The sequence below is a fragment of the Thunnus maccoyii genome, chromosome 21 (assembly GCF_910596095.1).
Source record: "Thunnus maccoyii chromosome 21, fThuMac1.1, whole genome shotgun sequence".
In the NCBI taxonomy this organism is placed as follows: Eukaryota; Metazoa; Chordata; class Actinopteri; order Scombriformes; family Scombridae; genus Thunnus; species Thunnus maccoyii.
In genome coordinates, this window is record NC_056553.1 from 11,946,135 (window position 1) to 11,966,306 (window position 20,172).

The 20,172-nt window shown below is 41.8% G+C and overlaps 2 protein-coding genes across 3 annotated transcripts in view; one reads left to right on the plus strand and one right to left on the minus strand.

Annotated features, from left to right (window-relative positions):
• Nucleotides 1-326: 326 nt before the first annotated feature.
• bdh1 (3-hydroxybutyrate dehydrogenase, type 1) lies at nt 327-5,165 on the plus strand. Its single transcript, XM_042399146.1, has 5 exons — nt 327-993; nt 2,203-2,313; nt 2,601-2,742; nt 2,822-2,974; nt 3,890-5,165. Exons 1-5 carry the CDS (start codon nt 781-783, stop codon nt 4,354-4,356), a joined length of 1,086 nt encoding a protein of 361 aa, XP_042255080.1. The 5' UTR covers nt 327-780; the 3' UTR covers nt 4,357-5,165.
• A 370-nt stretch (nt 5,166-5,535) lies between these two features.
• nck1b (NCK adaptor protein 1b) overlaps nt 5,536-20,172 on the minus strand; it is a 29,198-nt gene continuing 14,561 nt past the window's right edge. The window contains exons 1-3 of one of the 2 annotated variants that reach the window (XM_042399145.1): nt 17,839-17,945; nt 9,832-10,586; nt 5,536-9,734 (exon numbers count right to left, since the gene is read on the minus strand). In XM_042399145.1, the coding sequence (XP_042255079.1) occupies nt 9,534-9,734; nt 9,832-10,586; nt 17,839-17,872 (990 nt within the window). In that variant the 5' untranslated portion in view covers nt 17,873-17,945 and the 3' untranslated portion in view covers nt 5,536-9,533. Of the gene's footprint in view, nt 9,735-9,831; nt 10,587-17,838; nt 17,946-20,172 lie in introns of those variants that run through there. The other variant, XM_042399144.1, reaches the window with a different exon arrangement.

A 20,172-nucleotide genomic window follows, 5' to 3' on the forward strand; every position in this document is an offset into this window, starting at 1 on the left:
TGGCTGGATGAAGTATCATCATATAGAAAACCAACCCCTTTGGATACATCTGTTACAGATCCACTTCTGACAATTCAGTAGTTCTCTCAAGATGAGCTATGGTGAAATGAATGTGTTTATCTTAAATGAAATCGCCATTTATGTCAGATGGGATAAGAACACTACCAGTAGCCTGTTTTAGTTTACTGTACTGTAAGTGTTTAGTGTACTGCAAAAGACTACAATTAAGTATGAGTGAGCCTCATACTATCTTAAGCCCATTTCCCATGAGAAAAATTGTTTCCCAGAGTCGTTCAGCGAGCCAAGAGGTTTAAATCATACGTACTTCCGGGTTCGCTTAAACAGCCGGATTGGACTCACAGTAAAACAAATTTGTGAGAAATTTTGAAGGGTACTTAATGCTTAAAAAATCAAAACAACAGTTTCATCAGAACTATGACTTTGTATTGATACGTAATATAACCTGTGCGTTTTATAACTTAGTGTTTGGATACTATTAGCGCTATATTTTTTCGTCGGACATTAGTGTACGGACCAACGTTACAAGAACCGTTAAATTAGCTTCAGTTTTGCCAAAACAAACAAAAGGAGATAAAGGCTAACGGGGTGACTTAGCTGACGTCCATACATGAGCAGCAACAGAACTAAACAAGTCTTCTAGCTTACTTTATAACAGATAAATTATTAATTGGTAATTTGACACTGGGGGAGTGTGACGCGACCCTGTGGTGGGCAATGTAGAGCGCTCCGCCAGGAAAGTAAACACACCATTCCGTCAAGATGGCCCCGCTCCCCATGCTCCGAGTGGCTCTCCTGGTGTCATTTTCAGTTTTTCTGACTGTTGTGCTGGGTTTCGGACTACCTGCTCTGCTGAACGCGGCGATGAGGATGGTGGGATTACCGGAGACGAGTGTAACCGAGAGCATAGTTGTGCTGTATTTAGTTTTTGTTGTGTATGTTGCAATGCCTCGCATTCCCAGAGGATTGGTGGAGGTAAGGCTATAATCTGGACTGTATTTTCAACATGAACTATGAATGAATGTCCTATCTATTATCCTATAAAACACGATAGAAAGATGCAAATATCACAGCTACGTTTTAATGTACGTATTTCCTACGGGAGAAAATGAAATGCATAGGACATGCATACAGTAACACTACAGGAGATACTGGAATAAGACTATTAATGAGTACAAGTACTCAGATCCTTGAGTAAAGGTACCAATGCAGCGATGTAAAAATACGCAATTACAAGTAAAAGTCGTGAATGAAAAATCCTACTAAAGTGAAAGTATATAAGTATTATCAGCAGTAAAAGTAATGGTTTGGTCCATCTGACTGATATATTATTATATATGACATCATTAGATTATTAATACTGAAGCATCAGTGTGCAGGCAGCATGTTACTGTTATAGCTGCCGGAGGTGGCGCTATTTTGAACTACTTTATATACAGTAAGTTTAGTTCAGTGGTTCCCAACCTAGGGGTCGGGCCCCTCCAGAGGATCACCAGATAAATCTGAGGGGTCGTGAGATGATTAATGGGAGAAGAAAGAAGAAAGAACAAAGTTTTGATACACAAATGTGTTTTCAGTTTTTGGACTTTTTCTCTAATCTTTGATTTTTCAGTAAAACTTTCTATCATTTGAACATTTATTGAAATGAAACCATGTGAGAAGTTTAGAGGGAAAAATCTGTTAACAACTCACAGACATCTGAAATGTGACCCTGACTACACACTGCTTTTTGTAAGATTTCAAAAGCCAAAAAGGTTGTAAACCACTGCTTTCATCTTTAACAATGTGTTGTATTTTAAAAGCTTGTTATATTATCCATTGTGTCAAATCTTCATCTGAAAAGTAACTAAAGCTGTCAGATACATGTAGTGTAGTAGAAAGTACAATATTTCCCTCTGAAATGTAGTGGAGTGGAAGTATAAAGTAGCATCAATTGGAAATACTCAAGTAAAGTACAAGTACCTCAAAATTGTACTTAAGTGCTTGAGTAAATGTACTTAGTTACTTTCCACCACTGAGTATTAGCAATAAGAATATTACAGTAAATACTGAAATGGTGTGTGTATATTACATTGCCACAGGCATTGGGGTTTGTAACGCTTTTCAATGGTTCTCCTGTAAATCTTTTTCTGCTTCTCTTCTGGAAAAAATGACAAGCCTAACTGTATCCTGTGCTCTCTGCAGGTGAAGGGGAAAGCTGTGTTTATTACAGGTTGTGACAGTGGTTTTGGTCACGCACTTGCCAAACATATGCACAAACTTGGCTTCACGGTCTTTGCTGGATGTCTTCTAAAGGTAGGTTGGCACAAACACATTTTTGCAGTAGGCACTCATGCAGTCTGAAACAACAGTCCTGTGTTAAATCCTATTAAATAAAATAACTTCAGTTATGTATCTGACCTCTGACCTTAATAAAGGGGGGCAAGCAAAAAGATTAATTTATCTGAGGTTGAATAAAATATCAAATTATTATCATTAGTATGACTGTTGGAACACATTTTTCAAAGCTTTGGGGTTAAATTAGGACATTTCATGTAAAAGTCATGAGCTGGTGTAACTGAGGAGACTTGTCATCCTTGCAGGATAAAGGTGGAGAAGGTGCAAAGGAGCTGGAGGAGTTTCATTCAGATCGCATGAAGGTAGTCCAGCTGGATGTCTGCAGTGACGAGCAGGTGAACCAGGCTGTGGAATATATTAAAGACAACCTGGAGGACTCAGAGAGAGGTGAATAACGATACCGCACTAACTTTGATAGAAGAAGATATGTTCATTCACACATTTTATATCCTGTCACTGTTCACAGGTCTGTGGGCGGTTGTGAACAATGCTGGTGTGTCAACGTTTGGAGAAGTAGAGTTTACCACCATGGACACCTATAAGCAAGTGTCAGAGGTCAACCTGTGGGGCACTATCAGGGTCACCAAAGCTGTTCTGCCATTAATCCGCAGGGCCAAAGGTCAGCCAGCAGCTGGAAAGTCACACTGTATATTACACATTATCAGTCTGACATATAAACAAGCTATATAGTGTCAAGAACAGTTGGGCCAAACTGAAAAAACCTTAAAGTAACAAACTCCTTTGTACTTTGGATTTTACTTGGTTGATTTTGTGACTAAACCTTTCTTCCAAGATTCTTTGTGTGGGATTATGAGCATAATTAGCATTCCCACTCAGAAGAAAAGAGCGAAGCTGACCCAGTAGTTGTGTCTCATGATTTCTGTGAGGAATAGTAACAATGCAAGCAATACTGAAACTGAAAGACAAATGTAAAACCTTTCCCCAATCCTTCTTGAAAACTTTATGTTTGTATATCACTTTTCTTTACATAGTTGCAAAGTGATTAAATAAGAAAAAAGGACTATATTTTAAGCTGACATTACTTTAGCTGGCATTTAAAAGACAATACAAAAGTAGTAGTGTAGTACAACAAGTAGAAGATCACTTTAAAAGTGTTGCAAAGAGGAAACAGGAAACTTGATTACATGCGTTTTGGGATTTCAGATGTTAAAAAAAAAAAATGTTGTCATGGAAAAAAAGGTATTGTTGTCCAACTGAAAAACTTGGGTTCCTTGTGTTAATAAGTTGCCAAAGAGTGACTCATGAAAAAAAAGAGTGTTGTAGTAAAATTATTTGCTAAGCCAAGCACAGCTTCAGGCGATCTTCTTGTTAAGAATGTCTCTAAAGACAATTGAACGACGGACCTGGAGACTTTGAGTTTGAAGTTTCACCTTTTGTTTGGTTTTACATTATTTAACTAGTGGTAGTGCTGCATAAAACTGTCATTGTATCATCATATACAATATACATAATACAGCATGTGTTTTAAATATAATTGGTCACAGAGGAGTATAAAATCCTTGTTTCTTTGCAGGCCGTGTCGTGAACCTGGCCAGTATGTACGGGAGGATGGGAAACATCTTGCGGTCTCCTTACTGTGTATCTAAATACGGCGTGGAGGCTTTTTCTGACTGCCTTCGCTACGAGATGAAGACCTGGGGAGTTAAAGTGTCCATAATCGAACCAGGAAACTTCATCGTGGCCACCGGCATCCTGACCCATGACATTGTGGCCAGCACGGCCAACAAGCTGTGGAGTGAGGCGCCCTCAGATGTGAAGGAGGATTACGGGAGAACCCACTTTGAGCGACACATGTCTCTGATGCGCTCATATTGCAACAGCGGACAGAAGGATGTGGCCCCCGTGATGGATGACATCACAGACGCCATCATATCCAAGCGTCCTTACACAAGATACAACCCCATTGAACCACACTGGTGGATCAGAGTGCAGCTGATGACCCATCTGCCTGCTGCAATATCCGACTTCCTCTACTTCTAAAAGAGAAGTCGTGTCTGTACTAGCTCTGTCCGTTTCACCCCGGGATCACAGATAGCAGCCTATTTCTCAACTATGTAGCACTATGCAGATCTACAGTCTTGCCCTGAAGAAGGGTCTCTGCTTTGTATTCCTCAGCACTTGAAATCATTCACTGATCAAGCCTTAAAACTTAATGGTTTTGTAAACTAAGTAAATTATTGCACTTTGCTTTTTCTATGTCTGACAAGAACCATAACTTTTTATCTATACAGAAATATTCCGTGATAAGTAGTAACTACTTTGTGTTGGATATCAGCAGGGCTATGACATACCCGTAGCTATAAACACTATATCAGTATTGCTTGCTGTGGTATAATCTTAAAAAAAAAGTGCTTGTCTCTTTATATCTTTTTTTTTTTCTGATACTTATAATGTTTTGCCTGATGGGAATCTTCTTGGGCCCCACTGGCATGAGGACCAAAGCTGGTAAAACTCAAGAGCAGGCTCCTGCTGCTCTGTTGTGACCGATGCCGGAACAAACCAAGGTCAGCTACTGTACAACCGTGGTGAGATTTGGCTCGAGTCGCCCGAAAGTTATGCAACAACAACACAAGCCTACTTTTGTCTCGCATGCTTCATGAGGTCCTGCGTGCTACTTCAACAGTTCGGTTGATTGATGTGATTAATGGGCATGCTTGAACTAAAAGGTTGTCTCCTTCTTGTGTATAGAATGATACGAATGAACAGAGCATTGATATATTTTGCAAAATGTTACAATCACATTATCCTTTTTTTCAAGAATGATTTGAAATAAAGTGACCAAAATTTGACTTGAGTTTTGTTGAAGATTTCATGTGAGATCAGCCTGCAAGCTGGTGGTTCCAGTAAATGTAATAATACAAATAGCCACCGGGTGGCGTACAAGCACCGTACAAAACTACCACTGCTGTTCCCAAGCATGAATTTTCTGCTGTCTATCACATCATTTAAGCTGCATTATTACCACATCACAGCAAAGCTAAAGCACATGTGAAAGTGCATCAATGCAGTTTTCACATAGAGCTTATAACCAAACATTTTGTCAAATGCTATATTTTGTAATACAGTAAAATGTTGCAATAAGAAAAAAATGAACATAGAAGTATCAACATTTAACAATTTGGCTTCTTTTATCTTCTGGCAGATAAAAACAACACAGCATTATTTTTATGTCGTTTATTATGTCTTTTGAACACTCTAATAAACTCTTCTAAATTATTACACCTGAAGACGATCTCCCCTCCGTAAAAACAGTATTAAGAGCATGACATTAAATTTCACAGCACTGCCTTTTATCATTCCACAGCATGGATCTGTTTTCTTCACTCTCTCTCTCTCTCTCTCTCTCTCTCTCTCTCTCTCATACAGAAAAAAAAAAAGCTTTGTGAGACAAAGAACACCATAGAAATGTAAGCAGCACAAAAGCACCAAAGTTAACACGGGTCATTTGATCTGAATATTATCAAGAAATCGATCATAGATTCAAGATTATCTCAGGCTTGTTTAGCAGTCAGGAAACAGAGTTCCAGCTGCGCTGTAGTTCATGAAAAACAGTTTGATAAACAATCTCTTGATAATATTTACCTCAACTGACTTCAATGTCTTTTTAAGCAGATTTAAAACCCTTTCTGTACAGCTACAAGGCTCTGCTCATGCGGCCTCCATTGGTGTAAGATGAAAAAGATCCCAGTTTATAACAATATCTATGCAGGGAGATACTGTAGTTCTGTATTTGAATATCAAGTAAAACATTTAAGTATTGAGATTTTTTTTTTTTTTTTTTTTTTTTTTTTTTTTACATATTTAAGTGGCTAAACTGCAAAAGTGAATGTCTTACACTAGTCTTATATGAAATACATACAGACATTAAAAAAAACTATTTCCTTGGAAACCATGACAGTTTCTTCACAACCAACAATATGTGATACCGTTACTTGAGGTGCTCATACATGAGATTCAGGTCATGATTACATCACACCTGGGATTATGTTTCTGAATGAACATCAGCACATATTTTTATATTGTACATTTAGGCATTCACTGTTCACTTAAGGAGTTATACTTAATGAAATCAGCTATGGTAAGGTCACTTGATACTACACACAATATCAACTAATGGGCATTTTATGCATGACAAAAAAAAAAAAAAAGAAAAGAAAAAAGTTAGACAATGACATTGACATTTTCAACCTACATCAACAAAGTGAGCACTCAATGAGGAAATACCCTTCCCTATAAGGATGTTTTCAGACACCCCCAGCACATTGCTCACTAATCACACTCAACTGACGCACATGCAAAGCTTCAACCAAATAGCACACAGCGGTGACAAGAGAAGTGGGAAGAACGGGATGAGAAGAAGAAGAAGAAGAAAAAAAAAAAAAGAAGACTCTTAAACCTTTGGTTGACAGAAAGCTGTGAAGGCACATTTAAATCTCCTCTTAAATCCTTCAAACTGGGGCAACGTTGCGTTGGCGTTTGTCACTTTAATGCTGCGTAATATTGCAGATGCTGCAGAACTGGAAGTCAGGGAGGAAATTTCACAAAAATGTGAGATGCTGATAGCGGTTGGTTACGACTGTAGGCAAAACACTATCTCGCTTAAAGTGTCAGCAACATGGCACCAAGACAACAGCCAGGGATCAGGTGCTATAAAAATGACATGTAACAGAAATGTTGAAACCCAATAATACTTATTGGATGACCGATACAGAGACGAAAAGTGAAGAGAAGAATACAGGCACAAATATGCTTGAAATATTGGTAAAATTGAAACAAATCTTTTTTATAGATTCGGGACCCAAAATGAACAGAAATCACTTGAAGTGTAACTATAACAATACTGTGATTCACACTTGAGAGCAGGTGGACAGAAATCTGTTTACGTGTTAAATCAAGACATTTCCCCAACCCTGCGCACACCCTGACCTTTCATCCTGGAATGTTATTTCAATATATAAACTGTTTCACTGTGTAATAAGGTGTAATCATAGTTCACTTAAGATCTTGACTTGTACTTCAGGCGAAAAAGTAGAACTTGCCATTATAAATCATGTTTCACTGTTCATTAAATATTTTTCAGCTCCGAAAACAGAGAAAATACACTCAGCTCTTTTATGAATAGCTGTCAGTCACCTGGGGAATGGAGAGGAAAAAAAAAAAAAAAAAAGGTTCACACCCATGTTTTGTGTTCTTTGTGGCATGACTGACTTTTTCATGCTTGAATTGACCTCCCAAAAAGCTTTTATTCTGCACTGTGATACATCAGCGTTGGCCTCTGTTCATCTCCCCACCCAAATATGACTGGGAGCGGTATTCCAGATACTCCAGATCCAGCGGAATAGATTCTCCCCAAGTCTCCTCCCTAGATCCTAATTCATCGCTTTTGTTTTTTAGGGTCCATTTTTCCATTCCTCCACTGTGAAATCCCTCTTCTCTCTCTCTTTCTCTCTCTCTCCTTCTCTCTCTCTGTGCTCAGGTCCAACTGGCCACAGCTGGAGAACTCATCATCGCAGGCATCGTAATCATCTCCCTGAGCCCGCTGCTGGAGCAGCTCCCTGCCAACGCCGCTGCAGCTTGATTGCAGGCGCTGCTACTCTTGTAGCTGCCCTTCACTTTCAGATCCAAACACTACTTGGTCCATTCTCGCTTGACAAATAACCCATTCACTAGAGACCTTTACTGTAAATATAAACCATGTGTTTCACTGTATTCTAACTTGACATTGGCCATAGATTTGAAAAACACAAAACTAGGACTTAACCAACACTTAGACTTGCTTTTTTTGACAAATAAGTCACAGAAATGAATGCACAAATGTCACCAAGTAATCAATTTCTTTCACTAGTACTAATCCTTTGCGAGGAAGAAGGCATACTCCATGCTTGATGTATATGCTATGCACCCGCACAAACATGACCCCTGGGTGACCTTTTACTGCTCCATTCCCTTCAGCGATCGCTAATTCAAGAGCAGTGACATCATCCTCTGGACTGCCCCTCCATTTCCCCTCCCAGCTCCACAGAACTGGCGGGTGTTTGGAAGCTGCACCGCTGTCAGCCCAACTGCCCTCCTTCCTCCAGAGAAAAGTCCCCTTTGGCAACACTGGGAGGACGCGCCAGCTGTCTGTCTCCAGACCATGAGAGGAAAACACTTTTTTGACTTTTCACATGGCCTCCAAAAACACCAGGATAAACTCTCCATGGACTGTCAATTTCTCTTTTAGGAGACACAAGTGAAGGTGTGAGGACGCTGAACACTATTCTGTTTTGTTTGCATGCATGCGTGCAAAGTCATGGCGTTTTGAGCACCCACTGCGAGCGGTGCCCCGGCTTTGTAACATTCACATGATATGGATACAGCAATATGTGAGACAAGCAGTTCTGTTGTACAAAAAGAAGTGTCTAATTTGACCGAGCAGAGGAATCCTCAAAATACTCCAAATCCTCAAAAACAGATGCACAGTGTGATATCCAATCTCTACAACCATGATCCTAACAGAATTATATCAATAAATATATTTTGGTCACTTAGTTTTTTATTCATGATTAGCAGTTAGCAGGAGTTTGTGGATTAGCGTGTCCACAACCATAAAGAAACGAGTTAAGACAGACAACACAAAAATGAGTTGAAATGTAGAACTCTAGGCTAGAGTGAATCTGAGAAATGCCTCATACGGGTGTTTGTTGTGTACTGGATACAGTTAAAAATCATCACATTTTAAAAAGAAACTGTTAAAAAGATTATATATTATCAACAACAGAAAAAAAAAGAAAACTAAATGCAAATCTAATAGATAAAGGTGGAAATACATGGCATTGCCTATGAGCTAACACATCTGGATAATTTTAAATAGGTGACCAAGAGGTCTGTAGTCAACTCTCAGGAGTCCATAGTCTTTTTGTCTCCCCCGCCTCCATTCCTCTGTGTCTCTCCCGTGCTTTTTCCATACCTCCTCTTGGAATGCTCACAAATCGGGCATTTAAGTCCTGATGATGTGTTAAGTCCTCAGGCTTGGAGTTTAAATGTTAGTGTGTGTTCTGGTGTAAGTATCTGTGTGTATATACTGTATATGGATGCAGTTTAGAATGTGTGTATGTATGTATGTGTGTGTGTATGTATGTGTGTGTGTGTGAGAGTGTAAGTGTGCAACAGAGGGATCAGGAGGCGGCCAGGGCCTTGATCAGGTACAGTTTGTCTCCCTGCTCACTGGTGAAGATGGGGGCCTTTTTGTAGTGTTCAACAAGCTCTTCCATAGAGTTGAACTTGCGCTGTCCAATGCAGTAAAGGTTTTCCTTCAGCTGCACTTTGAAATGCTTGTTCTTGCTCTGCGCCTTCAGGGAGATGGAGAAGTCGTTTGGCTGCAGAAACAAAAAGGATATTATCAGAATTCGAGGCAAACACACACAACAGCTATTGAAACTGGTGGTTTTGGTGAGCAGGTGTGGGCTTACTGACCGATGACTCGCTGTCTCGGATGAGGAAGTCTCCCTCTATGCCTCTCTGGTTGAGGGCCACCTCCGCCTGGTGGCGCGTCACCTTCCCGTAGTACCACTCCTTCCCCGCGAAGCGACCGCTGCCTGAAGGCGAGATGTAATCACAGTCAGGTGTGGGCGGCCCCGCAGGCCCTGCTGTGGGTTTATGGGAGGTGGAGTCCAGCACATTGACGTAGTTCTTAGGCACCAAGCCCAGCTGTCCGTCCGCTTTGCGGCACTTCCACCACTCCGGGTCGTTCTCTGGCTTCTCCACAACCTCCATCACCTCGCCCTTCTCAAAATTCAGCTCCTCGTCGTTGCCTGAGCTGAAAGGGTAGAGTGCCTGGACTGTGTGCAGCACTCTGTTCCCGTTCGTGGTGCTGTTCATCACAGCCGCCAGCTTCTCTGTTAGCGATCCAGCCGGGTCCCCTCCCCCGCCCATTCCCCCTCCCCCCGCCGTCCCATCCACGTCCTCTGTCACGTAGTTGGACGGAAACCAGCCAGAACGTCCGTTGTAGCTTCCGCGCCACCAGCCGTCGCTGCACTTCTCCATCACCACCACCCGCGTGCCTTTAACCAGAGACAGCTCATCTTCGCGCTCTGCTGTGTAGCTGAACTTGACCAGGGCGGGCAGGTTGAGGTCGTACAGCCGCTCACCGTTATCTGCATACATGTCTGAGTCGGCATTGGAGGCCGTGTCTCTCATCCCCCCCTTTCTGCTCTTCACCTTCCCAATTCCTGGACAAAATAATCAAGGAAAGGTGTTAAAAGTTTGCAAAGAGAACATTATCATCATCATCATATATCAGAAATGAAGTTCAGTTAATGAGGTAAGAAACTTAACTACAAGCCAGATGACATCTTGAATGAGCAGACAGACAGGCCTTTAGGTCTTCATTTGAAACTTTACACTTTAATTTCACTAAAACACCACCAAAGTCCCTGGAATTTCAGTTTTCAAACCCTTCCACTGATGTTAAACAAGTCTGAACAGAAAAACAAAAACCACACATACATACACCAAAAAACACCTCTGAAAATTTAAGGGAGGAAGAAAAAAAAACCCAGACAAATACCAGGCAGCGATAATAAGCATTAGGGGTTGTGCTGAAATACAGGGAGGGTGGGTAAGCAGGGCTAAATATCATTCCTTGTCCACATTACAGTGCCCTAACCCCCCCACTCCCCACTCCAAACCCAAGTACATTCTTGGGGATTAGGTCTAGGTGCTGAGGAAACAAAAAAGCAATGCTGGTGTGGTTGAAGAAAAAAAAAAAGTATGAGTGGGATGAAAACTTGTTTTGGCATGGGCCTCTAAATCCAGTGGAAATTTAAAAAAACGTGCATGAAATGAATTACCGGTACTAAGTTAAAAAACAAAAGTAATGTCCTAATTGTTAGCTTTCGACTGTGCTGACCGCTCATTTCATTGTTGCTAATCACATTGCACTAATCACCTCAGCTGCCCCGACACCTGCAGCCATGCTTGAACTACAGCTGGATACCAAAGTCCATCTGATTTCTGCCAACACTCTCCCTCGCTCTGGTTCCTCCCTTCCACTCACACAGACTCTCCGCTCTGTGATCCCTCCTGACCCCTTCCCTTTCCGAGCACCCCACTGAGCTAACCATTTGACTTCAGTACAGGGATGATTAAGAGCGTATTTATCAAGACTTTATCAACTAGTCTTTCTGTTTAGCGGGCTAAATGTCAGCCGGTGACTCAGGTTGAATGACCACAAGCGAAATGGTGTATTTTATGATACATTCACTCAACCTCTTGGCATAATGTAAGACCTGCACTCACTTGCACCACCTCTAAAACGAGCCCAGAAGGGGGATTACCGGGCCCTTTAGCCTTTTCCTGGGTTATGGAGCCCTGAGGCCTGAGCTTTGGCAGCCCCTGTGGTCATCGTCTTACTGGACAAGAATTTCCACTTGGCAGCCTGGCATGCTAACAGTTGTATGAAACACATGCACAGCTAAGCAGAGGACCCAGTGGTGTAATCACGCCTTGTTCCCACTTTCCAAAAAGGACCAGAAAGCAGCTCCTATGCACCTATACATGACTTTTTTTTTGCTGTGGAAACAAGGGAAGCAACATTCCACCATTTTGCTAGATCTTGCACTAATATGACATTACTGTTATTATGACAGGTCTGACTGATGATGTGGGGAAAACCTGACTAAAGCCGTGACTAGGCAGACACTGATAGCTGTTTAATTAGTGACTGTTTCTGATTACGTTTGCAAAGGCTATTGCTAAAGTCAGCTGGGTGAAATTATACAGCAGGGCAGGGTGTAGTCTCCGGGAGGACGGTGTGTGTTTGTTATCTGCGCGGGGAACGTGACTAATGTGTCATAACACAATCCCGAATCTGCTTTACCACAGATAAATTGTTACTGAAAGGTGGCCGTGACTCAAAGAGTGGAGACAAATTTCATGGTAGCGCTCAGAGTCCGGTGTCAAATTGCTTCCAGGTAGACCCTGTTATTAGTCACACCACTGTACATAACTACAGACTCCAGACAGGGTGTTAAGAGCCGATGTCTGTATGTGGAGGTTAGGTCTACTTATACCTAATTGCAATCTCTTATATGTCAGAAACAGGGAAAAGAAAAGAACAATAACATAAATATTGAAAACATGACATGTAAAGTTTACATACACATAAACCCTCACTTCTCTTAGGTGTTGAAATGATACAGATATAACTGAATCTAGATCCACAACAGCTAAAATATCACATGTGCATTCTGGAAAGGAAAAAAAAAAAAAAAAAGAGAAACATGTTCGTGCAGGTGCAAGCCCCAGGATGTGTCTTCTGCACAGTTGGAAATGACCTAGTTAGCTCCAAACAAAGGTTAGGGGTCAACCCTGCATAAATAAAGTACTTTTTGGCTCCAGTTGACAACTCTGACAATTGAGAGCTTTATATTTTATCTCTCTGGCCAGGTAACACAGCCGTTATCACCGTCCTTGTCTGGGATATTATTTGCCGCTTCCTGCTGCAGTCACACAAAGGCTTTGCATTAAAAAAACATGGAACCAGAGATCACGCATTTGACTAGATGCTCAATCTAAGCAAAGGTAGTAAAGGGAAGTTGGGATTTGCCTGTATAGCTATAGTATAGGTAGACAATACTGGGTGAAGATAAGGGGTTGTTATTGAGAGCATCTGCTTCTCTGAGGGCTCATCTGTCATGCTGTTGTGGGTTTACTGCTGAGAATTCACTTGTGTGGCAGTGTAGAAGAAAACTGAGTTTGTGCTTCCTCTTACAATTTATCAGCAGCTCTTATCTTACAGGGCTTTCACACCAAACACAAAACGTGGCACTGGTTAGAGAAAAGGGCTCTGGACACAGCTGCAATCTGCTCAACTGATGCTAACCGATTTTGTCGAGCGCTACCTTGATACTCAGCGAGGTTTTTAAAAAGGTGAACTTTGGGCACGATCTTTGAGTCTTTCAGTAAGCTGAGACTTTGTAGCAACGGCAAACAAGAAGAAGGGAGTGTGCCGACTACTCAGGGTAATAAACATACAGTGGCAATTTAAGCAATCTTAAAAGAAAAAATGTATACACACACAAACACTGAATACTCAGCTATTCAACACAATTTAGAATCATGAGGAGATTTGTACAGAAAATCATAAACATTTATTAACTAGTAGGAGGTCCAGATGGTTCACATTTAGAACAACAAGCTGAATTTAGTACAATATTTATAAAGTAATATTATATTCTTTCTTTTTTTTTTTTGCTTCCCCTTGTCTGGCTGCATGATATATAAACCCAGTTACAATGACTGAGCAGTCTGAGGTCGAGCACTTCAGACAGGACTCATAGCTGTTATGACAGACACATCACTGGTTGTTATGAGGACTGAAGCTAAGAATCTTTAATTATGGGACTGTCTACCCTACCAGCAAGCCACCGTACCACCCAGACCTGCCACCTTTACCGCAACACAACCGTGTGAGGACGAGCAGAATGTAATTAAAATGGAAAATATTGTAAGTTGTCAGCAACTGATAGAGTCTGCCAAATGTGTGCTAAAAGACTGTATCATGAAAAGGGAAAATTAGCTTAAACTCCATGATGACTTGTATAAACATACAGTGTATAACAGACAACAGATATATGTTATGGGTTTAGATGCATGTACAGGAGAAGTAGCGAGTGAAAAACTAAAAAATATGCTCCATTGTAACCCCCCACTCCTCTCTAGCTGATATACGTGATCCCTCTATCTGAAGGTAAGCCTAAATTCTGCCTACTGCGTAATTTTTGCATGTGTATGCGCAGCTGTGATAGCCGAGTGCTTCCCCTGAAACCCACAAACCATGCCACTACTTTACTGCTACCTGGGAAAGGTCTACAAAACAGGGGGTGAAATTTAAAAACCAGTGTGCGCTGGAAACTTTACTCTCTCGACGTCAGATGCTTTTTCCTGTGCATTTCCTGAGAGGAGGATGCGGAGGAAGGAAGCCACGTTGCGTCGAATGGCAGTAAATCACTGCAAACAATGACGAAGAGACTTTACCATGCACATGTTAAACAACTCCCAAAAAACTTCACTTTTTGTTTATAGATGAGGTGGCCGCAGCAGGAGAAGAAGAAAGTGCTAGGCAGTTTGTTCAGCGACCAATGACAGACAGGAACTAGTTTTGTTTTTTAACTCTGGCCTCCCTACGCTGGCTGGCTGTCCATTGTCTGCATGGGCCCTTTCGACCTCTCGGCTTCCCTCCATTCCAGGGCTCTTCCTCTGTGGACGACAACACCCCGCGTCAGGCTGTCTGACAGTGCCTGAACATCCCCCTACTTGAACAGAACATGATCATTTAGACATTTGAAGTTCAGCCACAGTGGAATGGCTTGTTTGTTCAGAAAACGTGTGTTATGAATTTGCTAGTTGACAGCTAAACACAACATGGTCTGAGCACTGGTCTGTGATGAGTCACCATCATGTCCTAATTGCAATTTTAGCTACATTGATTAATTATCATTTAGCAAGTAGCGCCGTCGCTGGTGAGACTGTATACTCACACGGAAATGAAAGCTATATGTAGAAAGCGTGTGTCACTCGTGTTCACCAGACATGAGACGCAACACAGCAACCCTCAGCCGTATGGAATAGTATGAGACTCACACATTAAAGGTAATGACAAGAGTGTGTTGGCGTATTCTTCAATGGGGATGACTGGCGCAGCCCTTTTAAAGACTACAGCTTCAATCAAACTGCTAACATGGCTGACTGATAGCTGCGCAGGAAACGTGCAAAGCTCTTTTAACTTCAGCCGTCTGAGACATCAAAAGCAGGCAGCCATCAGTCTCTGTGATGGAGCAGAGCAGAGGGAGGAAGGAGGGAGGGAGGGAGAGAAGCACAGAGCTCCATTTGGTTTTTACTGATCTGGACAGTGCAGCATCACAGTCAGGAATGGAACTCCAGCTGTAGCATTTCTACCCAACAAAAGCGTCCTTTTGAACTCACTAACTAACTAAATCATTTTTTTTTATGACTGCAGCATTCAGATACAGAACTGCAGCAACAGATGTCAGCACACTGATGTGTTCATTGAAGAATCAAACATGTCTTTAAAGGTAATGTTAAAAAAATTCAAAAACCTGTGTCATGAGTCAGCCTGGTTGTGACAGTTTTCAATACTGGTGCCAATACAAAACTGGAACCGAGATGATGCTTTACTTACTGAGAAATACAAACATGTTTTTCTACAAAACTATTATTTCATTTCACAAAAGATGCCAAAGTTCTCAAATGTTAAATGCTGCCACACATGGCGTTTGCCTTATAAAATACAGTCAAAAAAGCTGAAACTGAAACTAACTGATCAAAAAATAAGTAAACAAGATTAAAAATCTGAACAGACATTTGATGCCAGCTTTCTGTACTTGACAGTTTTTAAATCTGTCAAGTGGTTGGTGCCAAAAAAGTATTGAGATTTTATACCCAGCGCTACTCATGACATGGACAACAATGTTTTAAAACTAATTATTTCAGAGAGCCAGCACAACTAGAAAACTAGAAATGAGACCTTTATAAGAATTAATCAATTAGTTGAATATTAATCAGCAACTATTTTGATAATCCATAATTCACTGGTTCCAACTTGTCAAATAGGAATATTTTCTGGTTTTCTTATTTTATGATAATGAACTGAATATCTATAAAAACATGACCATGGACTCTGGGAACTTGGTGTCATTTTTTTCTATTTGCCAACATTCTATAGACCAAACGATTGATCAATAATTGATTTGTTGAGAAAATCATCTGTAGATTAATCAATAATGAAACTAATTGTTATTTGCAGCCTAAGAGACCATTAAATTCAATAGACAAGGAAAGCTGTGCTGTAGATGTTTCCATTGATCCCTTCTTCCAACATGTTTATGGCAATGGCTACTCTTTAACAAGCTCACTTCCTCTTGAGCAATTCCTAATGGCAGAAGACTCCAGAAAACAAAGACAAGTGGACGGCTTTAGTGGAGAAAAACATCTTAGGCCTAAGTGACGTTGATCCCGCCAATCTCTTTATTATGATTACGTCTTTTGCTTTTTGGTAAAGGGAAGAGTGAGCAGTGGTTTGGAGAAATGACGCGGGAGTTGGATGCAGAAAAACGAGGGACAGAGACTGCCAGAATGTCCAACAGACAGACCCCGCACAATGATTCAACTTCCTTCTAAGTTCTCACTTCCTCTCTGGCCTGCTCTCCTCCAATACTCAGAGAGAAATGTGGCTCAAATTAGAGTTTCCGCTCGCTGGGGAGGCTGAGAAACAGGAAAACAGAGGGAGGGGAGAGAGAGAGAGAGAGAGAGAGAGAGAGAGAGAGAGAGAGAGAGAGGAGAGACTAACAGCTCTCAGTTTACACAAGTTAGAAGGTTTGTTAGCTCATCTCTACTTTTTTTTTTTTTTTGCAGCTTCCCATCCCACACTCTTTGGACCCTTAGACTACAATCTGTCTTAAGGCAAGAGTGGACACACACACACACACATACACAAACAGGGAAGATAGACAGAGACAGGAGATACCACTCAACAGTTACAAGGTGAGATTACAGAATGGGTGTGCGCCAGGGCCTTTTGAAAAAAAAATGTGTCGGTGTGGCTGTAAAGTATCCACGGCCCACGGAGCTGCCTGGGTAATGACATTCCTCTGATAACCGAGCGAGGTGTAGGAGATGGGAGTCCGGGTCCCATCAATCAGCAGAGACCCCTTCCTCCTCTCAGCACAATGACTACAGTGTTCTACATGAGCACCCCTCGTCCCTTCAACTGTAGCTCATGACTGGCGGGTGGCTGGGTGGGGGTGTTGGGGTGGGGGTGGTGGGGGGGGGACCCTCCCAGTATGAGCGAGCTCACCCTGAGGGTAACATAAAAGAAAACAGACTCTGGCTATGTCTTGAGATATTCCCAAACAGGGTGGAGAGGAGGTCTTCAAGTATGATAATGTAATCCACTGAGTTGCAGCCCACTCACTAGGACAAACGCTAGAAAAAAATGGAGTAGGATTACTGTGTGTGTGTGTATGTGTGTTTAAAAGAAAGAGACAGAGAAGGATTGCTGAGGCAATTACAGGCTTCGGCACAGCAGAAGGCTTTTCAAAAGCATATCCACCCAGTCTTTGCAGCCGCTCAAACAGACACAGCCTCAAAAGCTGTTAAGACACCCGCTCTCCTTCTCCGCCAGCACAACATGTTAGCACAGAAATCAGTTTCCGCCTAAATATGACACATTCTTTTGGCTAACCCGAAGCTGAAACCGCCTCACGACCAAAGTGAAAAATCAAACAAGAGAGATGAAAAAAAAATTCTGACAACTGCTGCTGCACGACCAAAGAGGAAAAAAAAAAAAAAAAGTAACAGCTCAAACTTCAGACGCCAGATTTCCACACCACTTGTAAAACAACAGAACACGTCAGAACAACTTTAAGCAGCGACAGAAGACTAAGAAAGTTGAAAACTCACGAAAGAAATGTTTGAATAGGTTAGCCATGTCCATTTTGGGCTCGCCGTCTCTCCCTCTCTGTCTCTTTCCCGGCCCCTGCTCGCTTCCCACTGCAGCTGTAGAGTTATTCCATGTGAACACCCAGAGAGAGAGAGTTGGGCGGATAGCAGAGCAGGGCAGCCCACTCCTTGACCATGTGGTCAGGCTTAACCAATGAGAGCGCGGGATGGAGAGGCCTCCAGTCCAGCTCTGGAAGGCACAGTACAGAGGCCTCATGGAGAGGGAAAGCAAGAAGGGAGGAGGAGGGGGGGGGGGGGGGGGGGGGGGGGATGGCTGAAGCTCAGACTGAGAGAAAGAGAGAAAGAAAAAGGAGATGAAAGAACAGAGATATGGGGAAAGTGAAAGAGCTATTTCATTAACGTTTAAGCTGCGGATTGATATTTGTAACGAGGTGCCGGGCTAAGTAAGATAAACTCTGAGGGGATCTGTGGGGACGCTGCAAGGGCTGAGTGAGTCAGTGAGTGCTCAGTGTCACATGACTGCAGTTGTTTGTAGAGACACACTCATAACTTTACAACAAACCCAGGAAACATGAATCCTCAAACACAGAAACAGACGGACACACACACACACAGCCCTGCAGACAGATCATACCCTCACGCATTCTTTCAGTCGATGACACTACTCCACACCCAGCAACAGGCTTGTTTAAAAAAAGAAAAAAAAAAAGAAGAAGAAGAAAAAGATAGATTTTTCCTCCCATATTACATATGAAAGTGTGGTCATCAGGCTGCTTTTCTTATTGTCACCCCTCCTCCCCACACACACACACACACACACACACACACAACAAACATTACCACCCACCATCCCCGAGTTTAAATGTCCTTAATCTACTTTTAGATCATAAATAGTATACATGGAGGTGAAGTATTTACAAGCTTTCTGTGATTACATTAGTGTTTTACAGGCCGCTCAGTATGCTTTAGCTCATGTTTTGAATTAGCCAATGTTTTATTGGGTGTATGTGTGCGAGTGAAGTGAGACCTGAGCCTGTGTTTGTGTGTGTCATCTGTGCAGCTGTTCACCTGAGGTTATTTGATCAATAGAAGTAATGACAGGTGGAAATTGTTGGGAGGTTCCATTGCTGTGGTGCATTATCACACGCCTTCCCACCCAACCGCACACACACTACACACACACTACACGTAAGAGACAGGCAAACAAACCTACACACTTCAGGGCAAAACAAACTGGACAGGCTTCCAGTACAGCAGTAAAGCGACAACAAATGGAAAAAGTCTTGTCAATTGAATTCAGTTCAATAGGAGACACGACTGAAAGTGAAAAAAAAATGAATGAGGTGTTTACAAAAAAAAAAAAAGCTTCAAGAGGTTTCTTCCTGTTAGAGCATTTGTCATCAGAGCATTTCAGAGCTTGAATGTCACCCGTCTCCCCTCACCCCGACGCTCGCACACACATTTAAACAAAAAACACTGCGCAGCTAACGGGAAGACACAGTTCACGTGTCTAACAGTTGTGTTTTGCTTATACTGCAGTATGTGATGGTTATAGCTAGATGACACACATCGGGTTAGCTGTACCCAGAATATCCCCCACATTTTCAGTCCTTTATGCAAAGAAAAGCCACTTTGGGGCCCATGAGTTGCTTGCAAAGTCACCCTACGCACCAGTACATAATCATCACCACATCAAAGTTGAGCAAAGGAGATAAGGCTACCTCTTTTCTCAGTCTCATAAGTGTGGTTTTATGTTTTCCTTTTGTCACATACGCCCATAAACAGCGAGGGGCTGGCTTAGGCTTCATAGTCCAGCTAGACAATACATCTGATGAAACTACTGTACACTGACAACTGTGATGTTTGACAAACTGCCACCTCTCTGATAAGAAATTATTGCAACAGTTCTTTGAAACTTAAAAATAATGTGGGAGAAATGTATTGTGCGTGTTTATAAAAAAGGTCAATGTGATTTACTGTCAATATCATGTGTGAGTCTCCCTTTAATACAGTGGTAAATGCTGGTGTACAACCTTTAACAAGGTGTTATGTAATGAGATCCGGGCTAAACAAGCATGGCAGAAGCATACCAACAAACAAGACTAGTCTATCATGCTCTTATTTGAGAATGATGCCCTGCAGAGCAGAACAGATTAGAGATTAAAGTATGAAAAGCATCAGACCCTAAAGACAATGCCCTCTCATTTGATGAAAACACATAGAGGAAATTATTAGATGGTAAAATCAAAGCCAAAATAAATTCGGAGCTATATGGCTGTGTTCCAGACTGGATGCCAGTGGTCAGAGTTTGTATCCCAAATATCATGAATGTCT

Bases quoted from the DNA above. Each gene is read 5' to 3' on its own strand.
- bdh1 (XM_042399146.1), top strand. From the start codon at position 781: ATGGCCCCGCTCCCCATGCTCCGAGTGGCTCTCCTGGTGTCATTTTCA. The intron at 994-2,202 runs GTAAGGCTATAA...TGCTCTCTGCAG, and splicing joins TTCCCAGAGGATTGGTGGAG to GTGAAGGGGAAAGCTGTGTT. The intron at 2,975-3,889 runs GTCAGCCAGCAG...GTTTCTTTGCAG, and splicing joins ATTAATCCGCAGGGCCAAAG to GCCGTGTCGTGAACCTGGCC.